Here is a 20,333-nt window from a genome sequence, read left to right on the forward strand (position 1 = left end):
CAATGACCTACAGCTAGTTTTCCTTGTTAACCTTTTCACCTCTTCTGGGAAGGTTAAGAGATCTAGTTCACTTCACTTTGGTGCTACATTGTATTATAGTTTCAGTACAAAATAACCCTCGCTCACCATGTACAATATTGTTTTTGCCAATACAAAGGGAATGTTGGCAAAATGTATAGGTTTATGCAGGGTTGAATGAGGAACAATTAAAATCCTGTTTGTTACATTTACTCATTTAAATCAACATAAGGTTCTCTTTAGACGGCTTTGGGTTGAATACAGGATGGGCACAGTTGCAGTAAAGATGTGTAATCAGTTGCAGTTGGTTTTGATAATCATGTTTAAACCAAAGTAGATGTACTTCATCTTAGATTTAGTAAGATAAGAGTGCATGCCCAATATCTTAGGATACAGCAACACATAAAAGAAGAATCTGTCTTAGAATGGTGGTAACAGAAGAGAAAAGAAACTGAAAACATTAATCTATGAAGGGAAATTGCTCCAGAACAGTTGGGGGTAATTAAAGAGACCATTCATGAACCATACTTGAAATACACTAACTCCAATCTTTGGATTATGAGAAAAGCCAAAATGCGAGTATCCCAGAATAGACTGGAGGTATTATGGGATATTGGGATTTAATCCACAAAGCCTCTGTGTTCATGCTGGAGAACACATAGGCATCCTCCTACCCCTGTACACACATAAGATTGTGTGGGCTAAATTTTGGACTGGGCCAGGGTAATATAATGGTGAAACTGCTTTATAAGTGAAGTATTTATAACAATAATTTTTAATGTCTGTGTGCTTTTCTTTTTCTTTGTTTCTTTACTGCACGGTGTAAATCAGAGGAAGACTACGAGCAGGTACACTTATTTTGCTCTGAAACCAGTTGCCAATGGATTGGTTTTCTAACTACACTACCTAGTATATGCTGCAACAAACATCTCATTCATAGTCCATCTTTTGAGAGTGTGTGTCCAGATTAGTGGTCAGAGCCTCCTGGTGAGTCGGGACACTGGTTTATTCTGGGAAGTCTCTCTCATACTCAGCACAAGCTCTGCCAGTAATCCACAGGAGCCCCACAGGAGCCAAAGACGATAAGTTCTTTCCTCCTCTATTGAACAGAAGATCTGGCACATAGTAATCTCTCTCTCAGATAGAGGGCCACAGCATTTAATCTAATTTTGCTTGGACAGCTTCCAACATGCAGCAGTGGAAGGCACCATAATAATGCAACAAACAGGAAAGCTGATTTCTTGGCACAAGAGAAATCTGATCACCTGTACACAATAAACGTGACATGCTCTTCAAGATGTAAAGGGTGACAAATCAAGCCTCAAAAATGTTTGATTGAAGAATTACTTCATCTATTAAATTAATCTAGATATTCTGTTTGTTTCTATTTTTAACCAACATTGATGATTTTCTGAAAAGCAGCTGAAAGAGGCTAATTTTTTTTTTTTTTTTTATCTTGGTCTTTGGTTACCCCTAAGCCTTGAGGCAAATCTAATTTAGCTAAGTATCATGACTGATGTTGTCCTATGACCTGCCATTTCATATCCCTCCTTGGTGGGTCTGCCACTCGGGAAAGAAGTCTAAATTGATCTGGCATTTGTAAACACACACAGATTCCAGTAAGGCCTACGAGAGCAAACATTGTAATCTTGGGATTATGGGATTACAGTGAAGAATATCCTTCAGTTTTCTCACTACCAAGAATATTCAGACTTGTGCTCAATCCTATGGTATAAATGAGACCACAGTGCATACACATACTTGTCACTGATTAACAAATGTGTACACTTTCTGTACAAAAAAAGAGTGTAGTTATCATCACAATATCACTCTAGAAATGTAAATCCATTTAGAACAAGAACAATGAGAATTATTTAGGGGCAAATATACAAAAACATATACAATATGTTTTCTTGCAATCCATTTATAACATGAAACATTCAAATCACAGAAACACTACAAACCATGCACAATAATATTGTTTATATAAATTCATTTGCGCAGTGATCAATGTTTCAGATTAAATTGCTTTCGCCATTTTTTAGATTCACCACAGCCTTCTGAAGTTAAAAGGGTGCTTATGTTTTTGCACTACATTGTACCAAACTCATTCACACAGTTTCACTAACACTGCATTTTCCCATGACAGGTAATCAAAGTGCACAGAAAGATTTACAGCATTTAAGTATTGTGGTATTGTTTTTCAGGGTTTCTTTCTGTTTATTTGTTTGTTTTGTTTGATCCAAACATATAAGTGTTATTATAAATTATTATCTCTTTAAAATAAATAGATGACAGATGAAAAGTAATGGAAATTGGCTCTGGTACCACTTTGAAAACAGGACCAAAAGGATTACATATTACATTGGATATAAAATTCTCTATAACCAATTATATTTGCTATCTGTTCCACATGCTGCCATTATGCAGTCAGTGGTGGCCACTTAAGCACTTCCCATAGAGGATTTGACAGTCCTGGCAGATTTACTCCCATCAGGAGTGTCAGCGCCTCTTCACAAAGCACTGATATATGCTCTACAATCAGCAAAGTTTCTTCCTGATCCCTTTTTATAATCCTTAAAAAAGCATTTCATCAGCCTCTTCACTAGATCTGTTTGGTAAAAAAATAACATTCACTTAGAAGATTAAGAAGTTAGTCTCTTCCTGCAGATTCGGTTTCAATGCTGGAGAATTCTTGTGCTTTGTGGTAATCCAAAATGATTTCAGTCTTTTTAAACTTTAGTTTACACTTTAGACTATACCGGGAACAAGAATATTTTAAGTTAACAAATTATAACATAACATTCATACAGTAATGTGTGTGTCTGAAATATATATCCAACACACACACACACACACACACAAAGGGTTGCCTGCATGACCATAAGCATAAGTTTAGGGGGGTACAGAGGGGAAAGCCCCCTGCCTCCCACTCTACAGCTCAACCGCACAGCCACCACCACCGCTGCCGCCATCACAATGAAAGTAAACGAACGTTACGCCACTGTGTCTGACTCACCAGAGTTATTTAGGGCTAGCTTTGTAAAATCTTGGACCTGACATCATAGAATTGCAAGGTAATTAAAGGTTTTTACTATAACTGGAGGATAATTATATACTTCAGTTGAGATCTTTGACAGATTTTTAATTAATATGATTCAGATGTTTTTCTGAAAATGGACTGTATAATATGGAATGTACATACTTTGGAGACACAGGCTGAAAATTCTCACACAAATAGTACAATGTCTGACCTTGCCATAAAGTCAGTTTTGGGGGATTTTTTTTTTTATGTAATATCATATCTGAAGGAAAACAATATAAACCAAAGGCTCTTGCTTCTGCTTGGGCTGTTGTTTCTGGATATTTCAGTGCCTTGTTCTAATACAGTAGATTTTGAATCAATTCATTCACAATTCTCAACACATTTGTGATGCTCAGTCTCAGTCCCAGTTTGCTTGCCTGAAGCTTGTCGAGGGACTCACTCACCATGCTGTCTAAGTTGTCATCTGGTCCGATGGTTGGTCTTGTACCTCCTTGGCCATTGTTGTCAAGAAGTGGTGACAACTGATCATCCACTGAAAGAAACAAGTACCTCACATTGAATGAACTCACTCCAACAAGACATACAGCACTGCTTTTCAAAGAGAAGCACTGAACCTCTTTAATAAAGTGTTAAGAAAATAACCCGCAAAACTCCGTTTGATAGTCTGTTGTACCCAGCAATTACTTATTTAAGGAAGAGCTTTAAGAGCTTACTAAGAAAATAAGCAATTTTGGGACACAAATTTTGTTGAAACATATTTTTTTAAATAATAACAAAATATTAATATTTTTTGTGAAAGTTGGTTTGGACATAACACACCCCACCCTCCCTGTCCAGAACCTGTTATTCTGCCCTGTAATCCTCTCTGTGCTTATTTAGTTTTATTATTACTTAGGGCTATTTGTTTAGTTTATTATTTGAATTTGTTGTATTGGTTAACACTTGAGTAAACATCTTGCAAAGATTACTAATCTCACAAGAGAGTTATTATTTTCTTCAGTGTGCTGTCGAGGGCGTCTGCGTAAATCAAAGTGTCAAACAAGGACAGCTTATTGCTGTGTTTGTCCTCCAAAGTGTTGGTGCCTTTTCTCCCTGGGAGCTAGACCCCCATAAGTTTGTTTCATCTTATTTTCTTTCCAAATGTAAGATGGGAAAAATCTGTCATTCACTGATGATGAAATACCCTGTTATTCAGTTGTACACTAGGTCCAAGATTCCATACAGCTCGGCTGCAGTAGTTCTGCTCCATTAGTAAAAAACCAAGATTATTGGCCTAATATTGTATTGTGAAGACACAGCGAACATTTAAACAGTATTTGGCAAATTCTAGAAAAAATGCCTTGGAGAAAAACTTGTAATTATCCAGCTGATTGAGCCACTTTAAATGTATTATTCGTTTTTTCCAAATGTTATTTCAAAATAATATAATTAATAATAATGCGTGGGACCACAGACCTATTAAGCATAACCAAATAATGATTGAAAAAAAATACAATATAACTAATTTGCAGCATGAAATACTATGTAGTATGTCCTTCACAAATATTTATTTTAATATGTATATTGAGGTGGATATTGATATGTATATTGAGGTGTAACTTTACCCAACTGTAGGCCAATTTCTAAAATCACGATACTGGAGAAATGAGTATATTACATTAACCAGTTATTTTTTATTTGTATCTTGCAGCTGTTGTTTTGGAGTCTGCATTAAATAAAAAGCATAGAATCCCAAGATATTGCAAGCAACAAGCAGAGTACAGATTGCAGCTGTTTTCTCCATGGTGTTCAGTAGTGAAAAACATACCACTATTTTGCAGTTGGTATTGCTGCAGAACTGTATTGTGCAGACTCCATTTTTAAATAATATATGTAATACATTTCCTGGGAATTATAATTGTTGTTCTTCTTGTTGGTCTTGCTGTTGTCTAATCATCTTCTGATAGTCACTTTTAAGACAACTTGCCAAAGTTTCCAATTTCAGCTTTTAGTGTTTACATTTTTTTTTGTTTTTTTTCCCTTTTTTAATATAGTGAGTAAAACCCCAGAATCACAGCACCACTTTTTAATTTGTGTTTATACCCCGATTAAATGCTGTACACACCATTTATTGTAAATGATCACTGGAACATCTAAGTCCCACCATTCTACCAACAGTCAAACTAGTGTGAAAAAACAGTCCATGAACACTTGGCATTACCGTTTTTCATTTGCAGAGAGTCCGGGTCTACGGCCAATGTGGTGTTCCCGATTAGGTTTTGCAGGGCCTCAGTGATGTAGTTGCGTAAGTCTGTGATGGTGTGAACCACAGTGGGGCTCTCGTCTTGCTCAGGGTAGGATGCCTCCACCATATTAGACTTCAGGTTAATGGAGTCCATGATCTCATTGCTTATTCCGCCAGAGCCCACCTCGAACGTCACAGTGTAATGAACCACCACCGCATTGCCCCTGAGGGAAAGAGAAATAGGGACTCACCAACAGGATTATGCATCTAGCATTCTATTTAAAAATAGCATAGGGATCTTGTCCTTTGTTTATTTCAGGAGGTAAACAAAGGGTTGTGTTTCTCAAAAGCTCATTATCATGTTCAACAGGTTCTGACTGCTGAAATGCTGAAAGACACTGAATTCAAAGCCAGAGCAGTTTAAGAGACTTACTTAACTCATTGTCTGTGTTTAAATGGAGTCAGAGTGCCTGGGAACAGTATCTGACTGTACTGATGGTTGACTGAAGAGAGATCAGCTCACCGTAAGAGAGAGGCATCTAAAATACTAAATTTCCAATGTGGAACACAGTGTCTTTATTAAGTAATATATGCAGACTGCAAAAGCCTTGGGTCATTCCCATTCTTAAATTATGCCAGAGCACATGAGTTTCTCATTAAAGGAAGCACGAGAGAAACAACTTCATGATGTTTACTCAGCTGCTCAATCTGGTTGGGCCAAAGCTTTGACTGGAGCAATGGGGACAGATTTATCAGGGAATCGACACAAGGTGTAACTTGACAGACTTTTTTATGGTTTCTAAACCACTCTTCACATTACGACCTATTTATGATCATTTCAGATCCTTTTGAGCTTTAAAATGAACTGTGAAGGGAAAATGTGACCCGTGCTCATTCGCAAAATACAGAAGAACACGACTCTGCTTGTAAATCTTACCCAAAAAGAAGTTGGGAGAGTGATAACTGAGCACTTAACATAATATTAATACTTACCCTTTGGAGGCCTTTTTCTGCCTGAAGAGAAAAACAGAAAATAAAGATTGTGGGAAATTGAAAGTGACAATTATAAAAAGAACACAGTACGTTTATGGTTTTGTTTACAATACACATATTGCAAATTGGTCAAAATGAGTAACTACAATTTTGATTATTTCATCTGGTCATGTTTATTATCAATGAGCAAGAGTTTTTAGCAAATTTACAAAGCTAATAGTTTATCCCACATTGTTGTACGTATATGTTTTATTTTCAGTAACAGGATCTAGATCTTGTGAACAGTAATAGGTACAGATATCAACAGGTTACTGATGATCATTGTCATTACGTGAACATTTATCCTTTTGGAATAACTTCTGTTTCAGAAAATAGGTGGGCAGGTTTAATCTGTGCATCGTGTCTCCAAAAAAGAATCAGAAGATTCTTACCTGAATTCGAGCACATTGACCATCTTGAACCCTGGCAGTCTCTCAAATGCATTTACAATCTGTTTAGTGGGTGAAAGAAAGATACAAATGTTTGAAATTCATATGTAATCTTAATCTTTAATGTCAGTTATGTAATAAATAACTTCTTGTGGCCAGATATGGCATGTGTATAAACTGCACTGACAACAAATTCCTCTGAAGCTGAAGTATTTCTACCTAGACAAAATGGTCCTGGTTCACATCCCAACTGGGGTTGAAGCACTAAATTTGCTTTCTTTTCAGTAAATTTGTATCATATTCCATGCCTTCATAAACAGCTCAGTGCAGAAATGAGTAAGGATGCCCATGGGACCAAGGAAATTAGTCAAGACGTTAACCTCAGCATGTTTTTCTCTCTCCAAATCCACTGTCTGTTTTGTGTTTCCTAACCATGTCATCATCCTAACAAACAGGTCAAAGAGCCAAAAGAATATGGATGTTATATTCCTGCCCTGAGGCCATCCATATCCCAGACTCTCCTGTTGTGCCTCTAAGGAATGTGTTGATTGTAGGCTTGTGTGTACCCTTACTAGCAGTCCAGATGCAGTCCATGTGTAAACAAAATGCATTGTAAGACTGCCAAAGGACAACACACAAAGGTAACTTCCCATAGCAAATAATTTAGATATTTAAAGGTTTTCCTGTGTGTTTGCAGCCTTCCACCAGACACAATATGCCACAGAATTAAATATATATAATTCATCATCAGCCTATATCGATTCACTGCTGGGTGACGGCCCCAAGATGTTTCCATTTGCTTCGATCTTCAGCTTCCAGGTCATGCCTGCAAAGTTTATGATTTCATCTTCCCATCTTTTATGTTTTTTTAAATATGTTAGTATCCATTGAATAGCTTCTTTAGTCCATCGTGTCCAATATAAATCATTATGTATATTAACCAGTAAAGAAACCTTGCTTTTAGTAGTCAAACAGAGAATCCTCCAGTCACATTTTCTGTCAATAGCTGGTATTGCTGCAGTGCTCTGGTCACAACTGGGATGCCTGACTATGGGGCAAGTACCAGAGTCTTAACTTTTTTGATTCATGGACTCCAAATACAGGTATTTCCTGATGTTGCTGCAATTATTACTGAACCTGACATGGCCATCTATGATGGTAAGGAATTGAAAGAGAAACCTTTTAGATTCAAATGTAAAAACACAGTGACATTAACAGAATTAAGGCAATTACTTTTTATGAGATCAAAGCTTGAAATTACATCCTGCATTAACCCTGGTGATTTCTGAAACTGTTCTCTTTCTGAACCACTTACATCCTACTGTAGTCTGTTTTGGAACCGAACCAAAATATTTCTGTGATTCTTATGTAGATGACTGTAACTCACCTTTTCAGTGAACTGCTGGGCCAACTGCTGGTAATGGGAGCTGGATGGATCTTTCAGGTCCTCACTGTAACTCTCTCCTGTCAGTTGAATGCTCAGATGCACCACTTGCTCTGCTAGCGGCCTGGCTGGCCTCTCTGTGATGTCAATTTCAATCTCATTGGTAATCTTTAAAGCAAAGGAAAGAGACCACAAAAAGCCTGACTTAAGAGAAATTCATTGGGTCAGTCCTTAGACAGGAATACGGTTCTTGGTACTATGGTTAGTGCAGTTTTCTCAGAATAGTTTGTTCACCCTGTAAGGCTTTAGCAGTCCAGGTCTAGTTTTGCATTTTAAAGAGATACAATATTTGGATATCACACCATAGACTACACATGTGTTCATTCCCCCAAAAATTACATCAAAAGATCTGTAGAAATAAACCCAGGGAAGAAGTCACTCCCATCCATGCTTACTCTGCCTTCTGTCTCCTCGATCACACTATTCCCGCTGGCTAGGGTGACTTCTTCAGTGACCATATGTGGCCAGAGTACACTGGCATCCTCATCTGGTGAGACAAACAGAAGGAATGGATTGAGAGAGTAGCCAAAAGGAATTAGCAGTTTTGCACCGATACCAGGGAGAGAGAAGTGTTTCTTATTTAGAGTAGAACTCCTGTGTATTGAGCACCACGTCAGCTGTGCTTCCTGGCACAAGATCTGAGGGTCTCTGCTGAGAAAACCAGCTGTTTGCAAGCAAGGATCGTCCTCCACTTGAATGGAAAAGGTCAGGCGGTGTTCTTAAACATGAGCAGGGTGATGAACCTTCACTGGACCTGTACTGTAGGCACAGCCCACTTCTGTCTCCTGAGCTCAAGCACAAGATCTGCTTTCATTAAACTAACAGTTCAAGAAGATATACACCAAAGTGCTAAGTGCATTAAATGAAACGGAAAGATGCTGACCAGGGAATATACTAATACAAGAGGTTTCCATTTCAATACGACTTAGTTGGAATGATGACACGATAGCTCCATATTCCTAGAAAATCAAGTTTTCTTGCCCAAATAAATATCCTGTGCAACAGCAAGGGAGGATCAAGGGAGGCGAAACACAACAAAGTCCAATGTTTACAATATCTTAGAAAGGAGGAATTCATGTCATGGCAACACTAAGGCCTATTTTTACTCTTTAAAGCTGGCGAGAGCAGCACCTCCTGCTTGCATATAGGTACAAAGATCTGCTACTGAACCTGCTTAATGTTTAGTTCACCATTGTGTCAATGAACAGTGGAATTACTTCTCTGTAGTCTTTGACCAATAGCGTGTTTCACATAAAGTCTTCTATGGATGAGAATGTCAGCAGGCTCCTGCAAGTGGTTTGGAGAAGCAGCCAGAAAGTGAGTGCCCATTGTATGCAGCATGCTATATTCCTTGCATTGTAAAAGCTTAGAGCAGAAGTACGGGTTACTATTTAAGGAGAACTGACCTTGTGTTTCTCGTTTTCCACCACATCATTCCACACATTCAGGCTGACACTATCATTTGCAAGGCTTGCAAAAATACACATCCATCATTATGTGAGGAAGACTTTTGTGACCTACACTTCATGTCCAGTTATTTAATTGCATGCACATCTTAAGGTGGCCTAAAAAGCAGTGATCCGGCAGAAGCAAAAACATCAACAGAAGAAAGTAAGATTTCTACAAAACACAGCCAGACCAGTTGGTTTCATATTTCTCTTTATCAGTCTTCAAGTAGCTCATGTCCCCCCATTCTACCCAACCTATTGACAGGCCACCACTATGTTCAAATCTGACAGCCACATGCCCCCAGCAGGTAAGTTAATCAATCAGCAGCTGCAGTGTTGCTAATCTGGTTTAGGCACTACTTTAAACTGTGACATATGTGCTGAAAGCCAGGCAATCTAGTTCGAACAGCAGGAAAGTTCCCGAGCCACGTCAAGAGGTGGCCCAGCACAGAAGAGCTCAAGGCTAATCATCACACAATCCTACAGTCCTACAGTTCACACAATCACAGCTGTTTCTGACTGAGAAGTTGCCAGTGCTGCTCTTCGGACATCTGTCCACAAAATAAGGAGAAATTATACTGTCTCAATTCCCCTGATCTTGTGGACAGCTGTTAGCAGGAATACATCTGACCAGAAAATTCTAAAAGGATTAAAGGTGGTTAAACAGTTGATCCTCAGCGCTGATGTGCACAAGGAGCAGATTGGCCACGAGGACACCCAGACTCATAAGGTCATATAGGACAATAAATATTAAGAAGAAGAAGAAGAAGAAGAAGAAGAAGAAGAAGAAGAAGAAGAAGAAGAAGAAGAAGAAGAAGAAGAAATATGCAGATAGACAGATGGACAGACATACAAACAGACAGGCAGATAGATAGATAGATAGATAGATAGATAGATAGATAGATAGATAGATAGATAGATAGATAGATCAAAGTATACAGAAAACCTTCTCAAGCTGAAGTCTACATGTCCTCACCATAAACTACTTAGTACTGGTCTAAATATGTAACACAGACCTCTTTGAGTTGTGATGGTGTCGGATGTTGTAGGAGGGACTGGCGTCTGTGAGCTGAGAAAGAGAGAGGTGGTTAATCAGGATCTGCATGTTGACTGAACAGAGGACTATTCATTCAATGATTAAAATATGATTCGGATGCAGGAAAGATATATCTCACAAAAGCCTGCTACAGCTCGTCTGGATTTCAGCACACCATGTAGGTGCAGTACGAGAGAAGGTTACAGGAAACTTCAGACTCAAGCTCAAAGACACTCAGCTTCTCAGAGCAAGACTTTTAATAGATGACAGAGACAGAGGCTTTAGAGACTCTGTGCTATTGGCAAACCTGGTGAAGATTCTCAGTCGTGACGTATGAATCACATATAAATAAGAGTATATTGTGCTCTGAAATCCCATGAAACAGAAAACATTGGGGTTTGCAGTGCACTCAAGATGCATTTATTGGATTTTTTCCACCCATGAAATCTTTGCTCACACTATATTATTTAGTGACCTCTATTTGCTGCTGAAAGACCTAGATACTGGAAGGTGTGAATCAGACTTATTTTAGCATATTACTTCAGTATGCCATACTTCAGCAACCACAACCCTTCACCCTGGTTATAAATGGGACACCCTGGTTATAAATGGTTATAAATGGGACACCTTTGTTATAAATGGGACATCTTGGTTATACATTTTTATAAACGGAACACACCACACAGTCACACAAATGTTTATGATGAAATTGGTTTTACTGGAAATTATTAAATGCTATTTTATATGTGGAACCATTATTTTTAATCTGACAATTTTTCATGAACTTAAAGCATATGGATGTATGGTAATACACTGATTTCTGCATTGTAAAAGTTTATTTCCAATTCATTAAGGTATATATATATATATATATATATATATATATATATATATATATATATATATATATATATATATATATATATATATATATATATATATATATTTAAGATTTATTTAAACACATAACTGTGTTGACATTAAGAAGATTATTCAAATAGTGATTATAGTTTGGGGAGGATTTATTTTAACTTCCTTGTTCCATACAAATAACTTTAATAGTGTAAAATAATCAGTATGTCAATAGTATTCTGACACATATTCATATGAACACTGTAAATATAAATGAATTACACTTATGCATAGAGGATAGGCCTTGGGGAAAGAGAGAGCTGTGGTATTTACAAGAGCACAAATCATGATTCGCTATTAAAAGAGAATATTATTAATCTAAATAGTCAAATACAAGTAAAATATAAAATGCCTTATAATAAGATAAAACATATATGCTCTCTGATCTTCCCAGGGTACGCAGTGTGACTGGGTCCTTTTACAGTAAATAGTAAACACCAAATAACCAACTTCTCAATTGTAGTCCAACACATAAAACTTAATACACTTAATACAATTTAAAAAAACAAAATACATAAAAAGTATCTAACCTGTGAAAAAGGAAAATAAGTTTAGCTAAAGAGTTCACAAAATTGGTGTTATTCTACTGTGGAAGGACCCTTAACTAGCTACTGCCTGGCACAACTGAAAAAGCCTGTCGCAGCTTAATGATATGGGGGTTTGGAGAGTTTCTAGGAAAGCAGATCTAACAAAGTTCTGTGTTCCTATAGTCAATATTATTGTTCCTACCTGCACATGTGTAGCCATGAGTTCGTGGGCTCACTGAAGATTGGGCAGAAGGACATTGGAAACAGGAAGGAAGGTTTGGAAGTCAATGAGCACAGGTATCTGAGTGTGTCTTCCTGTGTGTGTCACTAAAGTTTATTAGATTTTGGGGACAGAAGCTTTCATTGTCGGAGTTTAATTAAAGGGCTACTTTTTAATTTTCATTAATTTGTGTTTACTTCTTATTTATAATTTATTCTGATATAGTTTTTTTAAGCTGGTATAAAATGCCACAAATTGCATTAAAAAAGTCTCCAATTAAAGGACCATTATAATGCTATGATGCATTTAAATGTATTTCTTATATTGGTGTTGTTTTAAAGTAATCTAGCTCATGGCTTCAGAAATTACAGATAATATTCTACTTACCTTCTGGGAGATGAGAGGGACATTCTCTGTAACAGAAGAAAAACTGTACATCAAATATTAAGTAAACAAATAAATAAAATACTATCATAGACATAAACATTTAAATATACCTTTCGTTAAACTGTTTTGAAATAGTCACAATACTATCACAAACCAAGACAACCGGCTATTCTATTTTAATGTCATTGCTTACAAAGTAAGGTTTGACATTCTTAACACTGTTGCTACCCAATATTTTGTACCCCCAAACGACCTATGACTAACATTCAAACTTAGCAACACTTAGTAACACTAACTGAATACTAAAACTGAGATTATAATATATAACCAACAGCGTGTCTTTATTTTGAAGTTCTTCCACAGGTGGTGAAATTGTATTATTTATTATTTGACAATGGTTTCTCCTCTATAAAGCAGAAGTACAGAAACCCTCAGAGCACAAAGAAGATGAGTGTGTTAGCCAGGGTTAAGCCCAGAGAGTATAAGTACACTTCAGGGCATATCTTTAGTGTAGCCAAAGAGATTCAGGATGAAAGTGTTAAAGCTAATCACCATCATCTTTATCTTGTGTCCTTTCCCTGGCATGAGTACTATTAATGAAAGTGTAGAGTGATCATGTTTAACTGTTGTCCAAGGACACAAAACGCAGAGGAACATTGGCAGGACAGTAGATCAGGGTAACATCCAGAGATGAGGGAGGGGTCACTTACAATCTGAACCAAATGGAGATGCTCCTCTGATTGACTGAAGTTTGCGCCAATTTCAAAGACATTGATGGTCCCTTCCTGACAGAGCTTCATCCAGCCCATGTACTCCTGACGGTCGGGCAGTCGATCCCAGAAGATCTTAAATGCCTCCCAGATTGTTTCTTGGCACACTGAACAAGAGAACACCATCAGTGGTGGAAGGTTTTGTCAATAAAGTCTAGTTAGTACCCATAAACACAATAGGAAATCTAACTAGATCTAGCATTTTGTGATCCATTTGTGTCTGAAATAGAATGCAGAGCCACCACTTTGTTATGGGATCATTGGAACATCCTTAATCCCTCATTGCGTCATTTGCACTCTCTTCTGGAAGACATCAAATAAGGTGTAAAAGAACAAAGACGAAAGCATTGTGCTTCCAGAGGCCAGTGACAACAGATTAGAATGGCTTCATAGATCTGAATGAGGTAAGATATGAACTGGGCAAAGAATATACTGCTTCTACCTCTAACTGTACCAATTTCATATCTGTGTTTTCCTGATATGTTTTCATTTCAGATAAGCAGACAATTCATTGCCATAATTCCCTCGTATCGTATTCGCTCCCTGGATAAGGGCATCTGCCAAGAAAGAAATAAATAAATAATAATTGTGGTTCTTCCTGTCACACAAAACATATCTATTACAGATTCCTTAAAAAAACATCACCAGAGAACATCAAAACTCAATCTGACTTTTACATTGTCCACGCTAGCACAATGTGCTCACGGTACGGCCTGTTCCCAATTAGCTTTCTTTATCTCTCCTTAAATCAGAAACTGTGAGACATACAGTACCTTTATAATCTCTCTTGAACTATTTACTTTGGAAAATATTGAACATCTTCTTTTGGGGAATGCCATGTTTTTCTTTGTTGAATAGGCTTTTGATGTGGAGCTCACATCCTGTATTTTTTAATTTATTACATTTTTTAAAGTGTTTTATATGCAGTATGAGGCAGTGTAGATTTCAATATAAATTATTCCGTGTTGGTAAAGTCAAAAACCCAGACTGTTGAGAAAAACTTGCATACAGTGATTCATCCAAACCCACATTAAAGTCAGAATTGAAAAGACCTGACTGGTGCTGCCAATAACCTTTCTGCTTGAATTATGTCATTCATAATCATTGGACAATATTCTTAGAAGTAAGTATGACTTTTTACACCCTGAAGAAGATCACCTTGAACACCTGTTAACATCTTATTAATATGGGACTCATAAATTATGTTCCTATCAAACAATCTAAGGCTTGAAGCTGTCAGTCCCTAATGCTGTTTCTATTTTGTTTCTAAAGAACATATGCAGGATCCTCCTTTTCTTAGTAACCTATCAGGCCCTTGTTCTTTGAAGATTGGACTACATCCATTCACTCCTGGCTAACATACACTGACTCATACGTATGAATCAGAGTTGCTATGGATACAAGTATCAGCTCAGAAATAATAATAATAATAATAATAATAATAATAATAATAATACACCTAAACAAGCTCTTTTGGTTTTAATTATAATTTGAAAAAATGTCCTAAATGTATAAAGTATTTTGAAATTTAATATCACAGAGACAGAAAATAATGTGCTAGTGATATCTCTAATCCAATACAGCTGATGCAGTGACAGAGTAATTTATAAATGGGTGGCTATACAATACAAATTGCCAGAAGTGCAACGAAAGCCTGTAAAACATATTATTTAATATCAATACTCATAGCCCATATAACTGTGTAATGGAAGATGAAATAAAATAATTGACAATTGAAGAGCTGTTTTTAAAAGGTTAGCAAAACCAAAAATAGAGAGACAGTCTACACTAATACAAAATAATTAGGTATTCTTTTGGCAGCAAGTTTCATCTCCTGAATCCTGAGTAGACTTTGCTATTTAAATTGTGAACAGGGTTCACACCAAGGACTGTGCGATGGATTCACTCTTAATCCATTGGCTTGGCATGTGTGACATGTACTTGTCGTTTTAATTGAGAGGAATCTTCCTTTCCACTTCCACCTACACATGCTCCTTGTGGGTGGACTCACAAAGCTTCTTATCCTAACACAAGGTGAGTCATCAGCACATACATTTCAATAAGCTGCTGCTGGAAAAATGTTACAAACTACAACTTTGTTATACATGTGAAAGGGAAAAAAACTCTGACAGAACTTAGTGAAGGAAAGCAAGGGAAGAATATTGTAACTGAATTGTATCAATTAATATAAGATGGGCAAAAGTATGGTATAGTGTACTAATTTACAACACAAGTGAAATTTCAGATTTCTCCTTTTAAATCCCTGTGTCTCCCTTTTGTACAATTTTACATAAACAATAGATGGATTTTTTTATGGCTTTCTGTTTCTGGAGTATGGAATGAGTAAAATCACATTTAAAAAATGAATCATTCTGTAATATGTTGGAACTTTCTGGAGATCAGTTTTGGATTATTTATAAATATACAAAATGTTCAAGTCTAAACTGGTATAATTATGTCTGGTGGTGTAAGTGCTCTGGAGGTCAGTGTCAGTGGAGGTCAGTGACATCATCTTAAACTCAAACAAGTTCAGGCATCTCCATATTTACAAATCATACGAATATATACAAATATATAGAATTGCAGAAAATCTTCATATACAGCCTAAATATTAGGAGTCATATTCAAAGATGTGGACTTAAAACCTTTAAAAGGGGCTTAATTAACACCTATCAGTCCAATTCATTGGTGTATTTGTTTGATTACCAAGGCACTGATGATGGTCGGTCTGGGCTGTTTAAAGTATGCATGTTCCATGTTATCCTAAACATAAACCAACAAGAGCCACTAACATGAACAGAACCTTTTTTTGTTTTTGATTATTCTAAAGCTTGACATCTAATGCACCCAGACTGTCATGAAGTTTCCAATGCAGTCCTAATCATCAAAGAGAGGCTCTCATGTGGTCCACAGCAATCAAAATAATAGTCTATCTGGCCTGAATGTTCTTTGAGTACATTCATTATAAGTATGATAAACATCATGTCAGGAAACATTTCTGCATAGAACGTGTAATTAAATATGAATTCCACTTTTTAAAATGATGCCATTCACATTCATGTGTATGATGTCTTCAAGATCTGTATTTATGTGACAAAGCATCTATTTGAACGATGTACATTAAAGTAAAATAAGTTTAGGCAAAGACGTTTCTTCAAAATTTCAACACAAATGTTAATATAGCAAAACAGAGCCTAAACACAATCACAAAAATATGTCTGCATTGGGAAATAACTTGCGTATTACACAACTAGATATCAAGACTGCTAGTCTGAAGTACCAAATAAGGACATCTGGGATTCTTCCAATAACTTAAGAAGCACATGGGACTCATCGTGTTCCACACCCGCCATGGGTAAAGAAAGGTGACTCACGTAACTCTCCTTCATTGCCCAAGGCCTCATAAATCTATTGCATAACCCCTGCAGAGATTTGGTAGAAATGTACTATTTCACAAAAAGAAAAACCTGTAAATTACTGTCAATATTTACACACTACCACTTCCTTGGGAAAATATAATGTATTTTTATTATTAAAATTTGGATATGTTATTTAACAACTATGCATTTCATAGGAGTGATCACTGAAAAGTTGGACATCCATGCTCAAATTTCACAATGTATGAATTACTTTGGCCAGCATGCTATTTTGGTGCTCTAATAAATATAATTAGAGGATGTATCATGTTTTCATTCAACATGGTGAGGGGCATAATATTTTTTTAGGTAAATTGATTAAAAGTATGTTTTTATATGTATGAAAAATGCAAATTGTCCTATTTTGTGTGACATTATTCAGTAGAAAAGCAGTAAACATTAGCTTCAAAATGATTGACTGGGAGGAATTAAAGTACTTTTCTTGTGAATCCAAAATAAATCATGAAAATGTTAAATAAGGTAAGTAAATATAAAAGAAAATAACGTTGTTAAATAAATATCAGTCTCTAAGTTGATCTCTTCTATATGGTCTACAGACAGAAATGGCAGATTTAGTAGTGTCTACCTTCAAGTCACAACAAATAGGAACACCTGTTACAACTGCAGTTGTGACTTACATGGTCATAGAATTATATTTGCTATAACAGGTACTTGAAAAAGCGTGCTTTAGCCTGGTGTAGATGAGTTATCAGTATTATTATTATTATTATTATTATTATTAGTAGTAGTAGTAGTAGTAGTAGTAGTAGTAGTAGTAGTAGTAGTAGTAGTAGTAGTATTGGTAGAATAAAAATCATAATACTAATAATTATGATTATGTTTGTGTTGTTGTTTTCCGTTTTGAAACGTTGTGTTGCATTTGCAAGTGTTTATTCAAAGCTCTGTTCATTAATACAATGTATTAGAAGTCAAATGTAACTGATATTAGCACACGTCCTGGAGCAAATTCTGGCTGCCCCGCATGATACTTTGGCTGTTCTCTACGACACATTGGCTGTCTTTCTTTATTTGACTAGTATTTATATGTTAAAGGAATTGTTATTGAAAAAATGATTGCATTATATGATTTGAAAAGTTGTAGGAGGAAAGCTCTCTCTTAGTTAAGATTGTTTGATTCGATGGAGTGGTGAAGAAAGTTGTTTCCTTTGACTGACGGGTATGACTTATTGGCCTTAGTTTACTTCCATGCATCTTATTAAAAAATGTAATTTGGCTGATGTGTAAAGTTAGGTGTCAGTGCTCAAAATGTTGGGGGTGCTACTGCAATACTATTGGTTATTAAGAGAAGTGTCCTGTACGAGACATATACACATTTTGTAACAATATTCTTCACTGCATTCACATTTATATTTTTTTATAAATATACATTTAAATAGCGCTGTAACCTTCATTACTGGTTAAATACTGATTCATGATAATAATAATGACAAGCAGCTTACCTCGGAGATTGAAGTATTTCAGATGGTTTGTAATGGCTTGCTGAACAGTGTCCTGTGGACAAACCTGGACTCCACTGGGGAACAGGACGTTGCGTTTTCTCCTCGACATGGCTGCTCTTTTTCCCCTTGGACTTGGGAAGGCATTTAGTGGAGGTGCTCTTTGAACACTTGATGGACTAAATAGTATCCTGCCATTTTCCGGCAACTTCACCTGTTCATTTTGTGTTTGTAAACCATCTGCGTAAATCCCTTGAGTGGCAGCTGAAACAGAATTAGTTTTTACAGCATTATGATAGATACTCCAAACACCATACATACACACAAAATACTTTCACCCCTCTCAATCCAAACATTCTAGAACTACACCTAAATTCTCTTTTAAAAATCACACAAGCGCTAATAGATTGTTTAAAATACCTTCAACAACTTTTCATATATACATACAATGAATTGCAGATGTATAGATACCTGTACTGATTTCAAGCAGTCCTCTCGCAGAGTTGAAAACAAGAACGCACAGAAAACATTTCCAGGGTAAGTGTGGCATCATAAAAAAATATATCTGCTCCTTTAGTTTTAGTTTTTAATGTTGGAATATATTCACTGAGGTTACATATGTTTACATAGGCCTGTGCTAATGGTTACGTTGGAAGAGTTGCCCGTTCGGGAAATGTAACTGGGGTGGTGCTGAAGACAGCTCCTCACTCAGGTAAACAGATGGGACTTTACAAAGAGTTTTTTTTGTTCCCTTTAATCCTATTTGCTAAGCCTTTTAACAGCTCGTCATGCAGTTAGTAAGACTGAGCAAGAGCGCTTAGAAACGTAATTAACTAATTGCGCTAATTGATCTTTGAATATATTGCTTGTGTGAACGGGCCGGTCTGAGTATTTCACAATCTGCTCAGTTACTGGGATTTTCACGCTGAACCATTTCTAGGGTTTACAAAGAATGGTGTGAAAAGGGAAAAACATCCAGTATGCGGCAGTCCTGTGGGCGAAAATGCTTTGTTGATGCTAGAGGTCAGAGGAGAATGGGCCGACTGATTCAAGCTGATAGAAGAGCAACTTTGACTGAAATAACCACTCGTTACAACCGAGGTATGCAGCAAAGCATTTGTGAAGCCACAACACGTACAACCTTGAGGCGGATGGGCTACAACAGCAGAAGACCCCACCGGGTACCACTCATCTCCACTACAAATAGGAAAAAGAGGCTACAATTTGCACAAGCTCACCAAAATTGGACAGTTGAAGACTGGAAAAATGTTGCCTGGTCTGATGAGTCTCGATTTCTGTTGAGACATTCAGATGGTAGAGTCAGAATTTGGCGTAAACAGAATGAGAACATGGATCCATCATGCCTTGTTACCACTGTGCAGGCTGGTGGTGGTGGTGTAATGGTGTGGGGGATGTTTTCTTGGCACACTTTAGGCCCCTTAGTGCCAATTGGGCATCATTTAAATGCCACGGCTTACCTGAGCATTGTTTCTGACCATGTCCATCCCTTTATGACCACCATGTACCCATCCTCTGATGGCTACTTCCAGCAGGATAATACACCATGTCACAAAGGTCGAATCATTTCAAATTGGTTTCTTGAACATGACAATGAGTTCACTGTACTAAACTGGCCCCCACAGTCACCAGATCTCAACCCAATAGAGCATCTTTGGGATGTGGTGGAACGGGAGCTTCGTGCCCTGGATGTGCATCCCACAAATCTCCATCAACTGCAAGATGCTACCCTATCAATATGGGCCAACATTTCTAAAGAATGCTTTCAGCACCTTGTTGAATCAATGCCACGTAGAATTAAGGCAGTTCTGAAGGCGAAAGGGGGTCAAACACAGTATTAGTATGGTGTTCCTAATAATCCTTTAGGTGAGTGTATATTCATGTTTCTGGATGTCCCAATCACAACATAAGCACACAATCCAAATCACAGCATTGTGTTTACATTGCTGGATCAGTTTTTGCGTGGAAAACAGTTAGAATAATATGAAT

The 20,333-nt window shown here is 36.9% G+C and overlaps 1 protein-coding gene across 1 annotated transcript in view; it reads right to left on the minus strand.

Annotated features, from left to right (window-relative positions):
• The window catches only part of LOC136751021 (interphotoreceptor matrix proteoglycan 2-like), a 31,709-nt gene extending 12,705 nt beyond the window's left edge, over positions 1 to 19,004 (minus strand). Inside the window, exons 1-12 of the mRNA XM_066706255.1 lie at positions 18,798 to 19,004; positions 18,330 to 18,590; positions 13,394 to 13,560; positions 12,684 to 12,709; positions 12,279 to 12,311; positions 10,618 to 10,670; positions 8,549 to 8,640; positions 8,097 to 8,261; positions 6,713 to 6,771; positions 6,282 to 6,302; positions 5,265 to 5,512; positions 3,508 to 3,596 (exon numbers count right to left, since the gene is read on the minus strand). Coding sequence (XP_066562352.1) covers positions 3,508 to 3,596; positions 5,265 to 5,512; positions 6,282 to 6,302; positions 6,713 to 6,771; positions 8,097 to 8,261; positions 8,549 to 8,640; positions 10,618 to 10,670; positions 12,279 to 12,311; positions 12,684 to 12,709; positions 13,394 to 13,560; positions 18,330 to 18,590; positions 18,798 to 18,879 — 1,296 coding nt within the window. The 5' untranslated portion in view covers positions 18,880 to 19,004. The remainder of the gene's footprint in view (positions 1 to 3,507; positions 3,597 to 5,264; positions 5,513 to 6,281; positions 6,303 to 6,712; positions 6,772 to 8,096; positions 8,262 to 8,548; positions 8,641 to 10,617; positions 10,671 to 12,278; positions 12,312 to 12,683; positions 12,710 to 13,393; positions 13,561 to 18,329; positions 18,591 to 18,797) is intronic.
• Between the last annotated feature and the right edge of the window lie 1,329 nt (positions 19,005 to 20,333).

The sequence above is a fragment of the Amia ocellicauda genome, chromosome 6 (assembly GCF_036373705.1).
Source record: "Amia ocellicauda isolate fAmiCal2 chromosome 6, fAmiCal2.hap1, whole genome shotgun sequence".
Taxonomy (NCBI): Eukaryota; Metazoa; Chordata; class Actinopteri; order Amiiformes; family Amiidae; genus Amia; species Amia ocellicauda.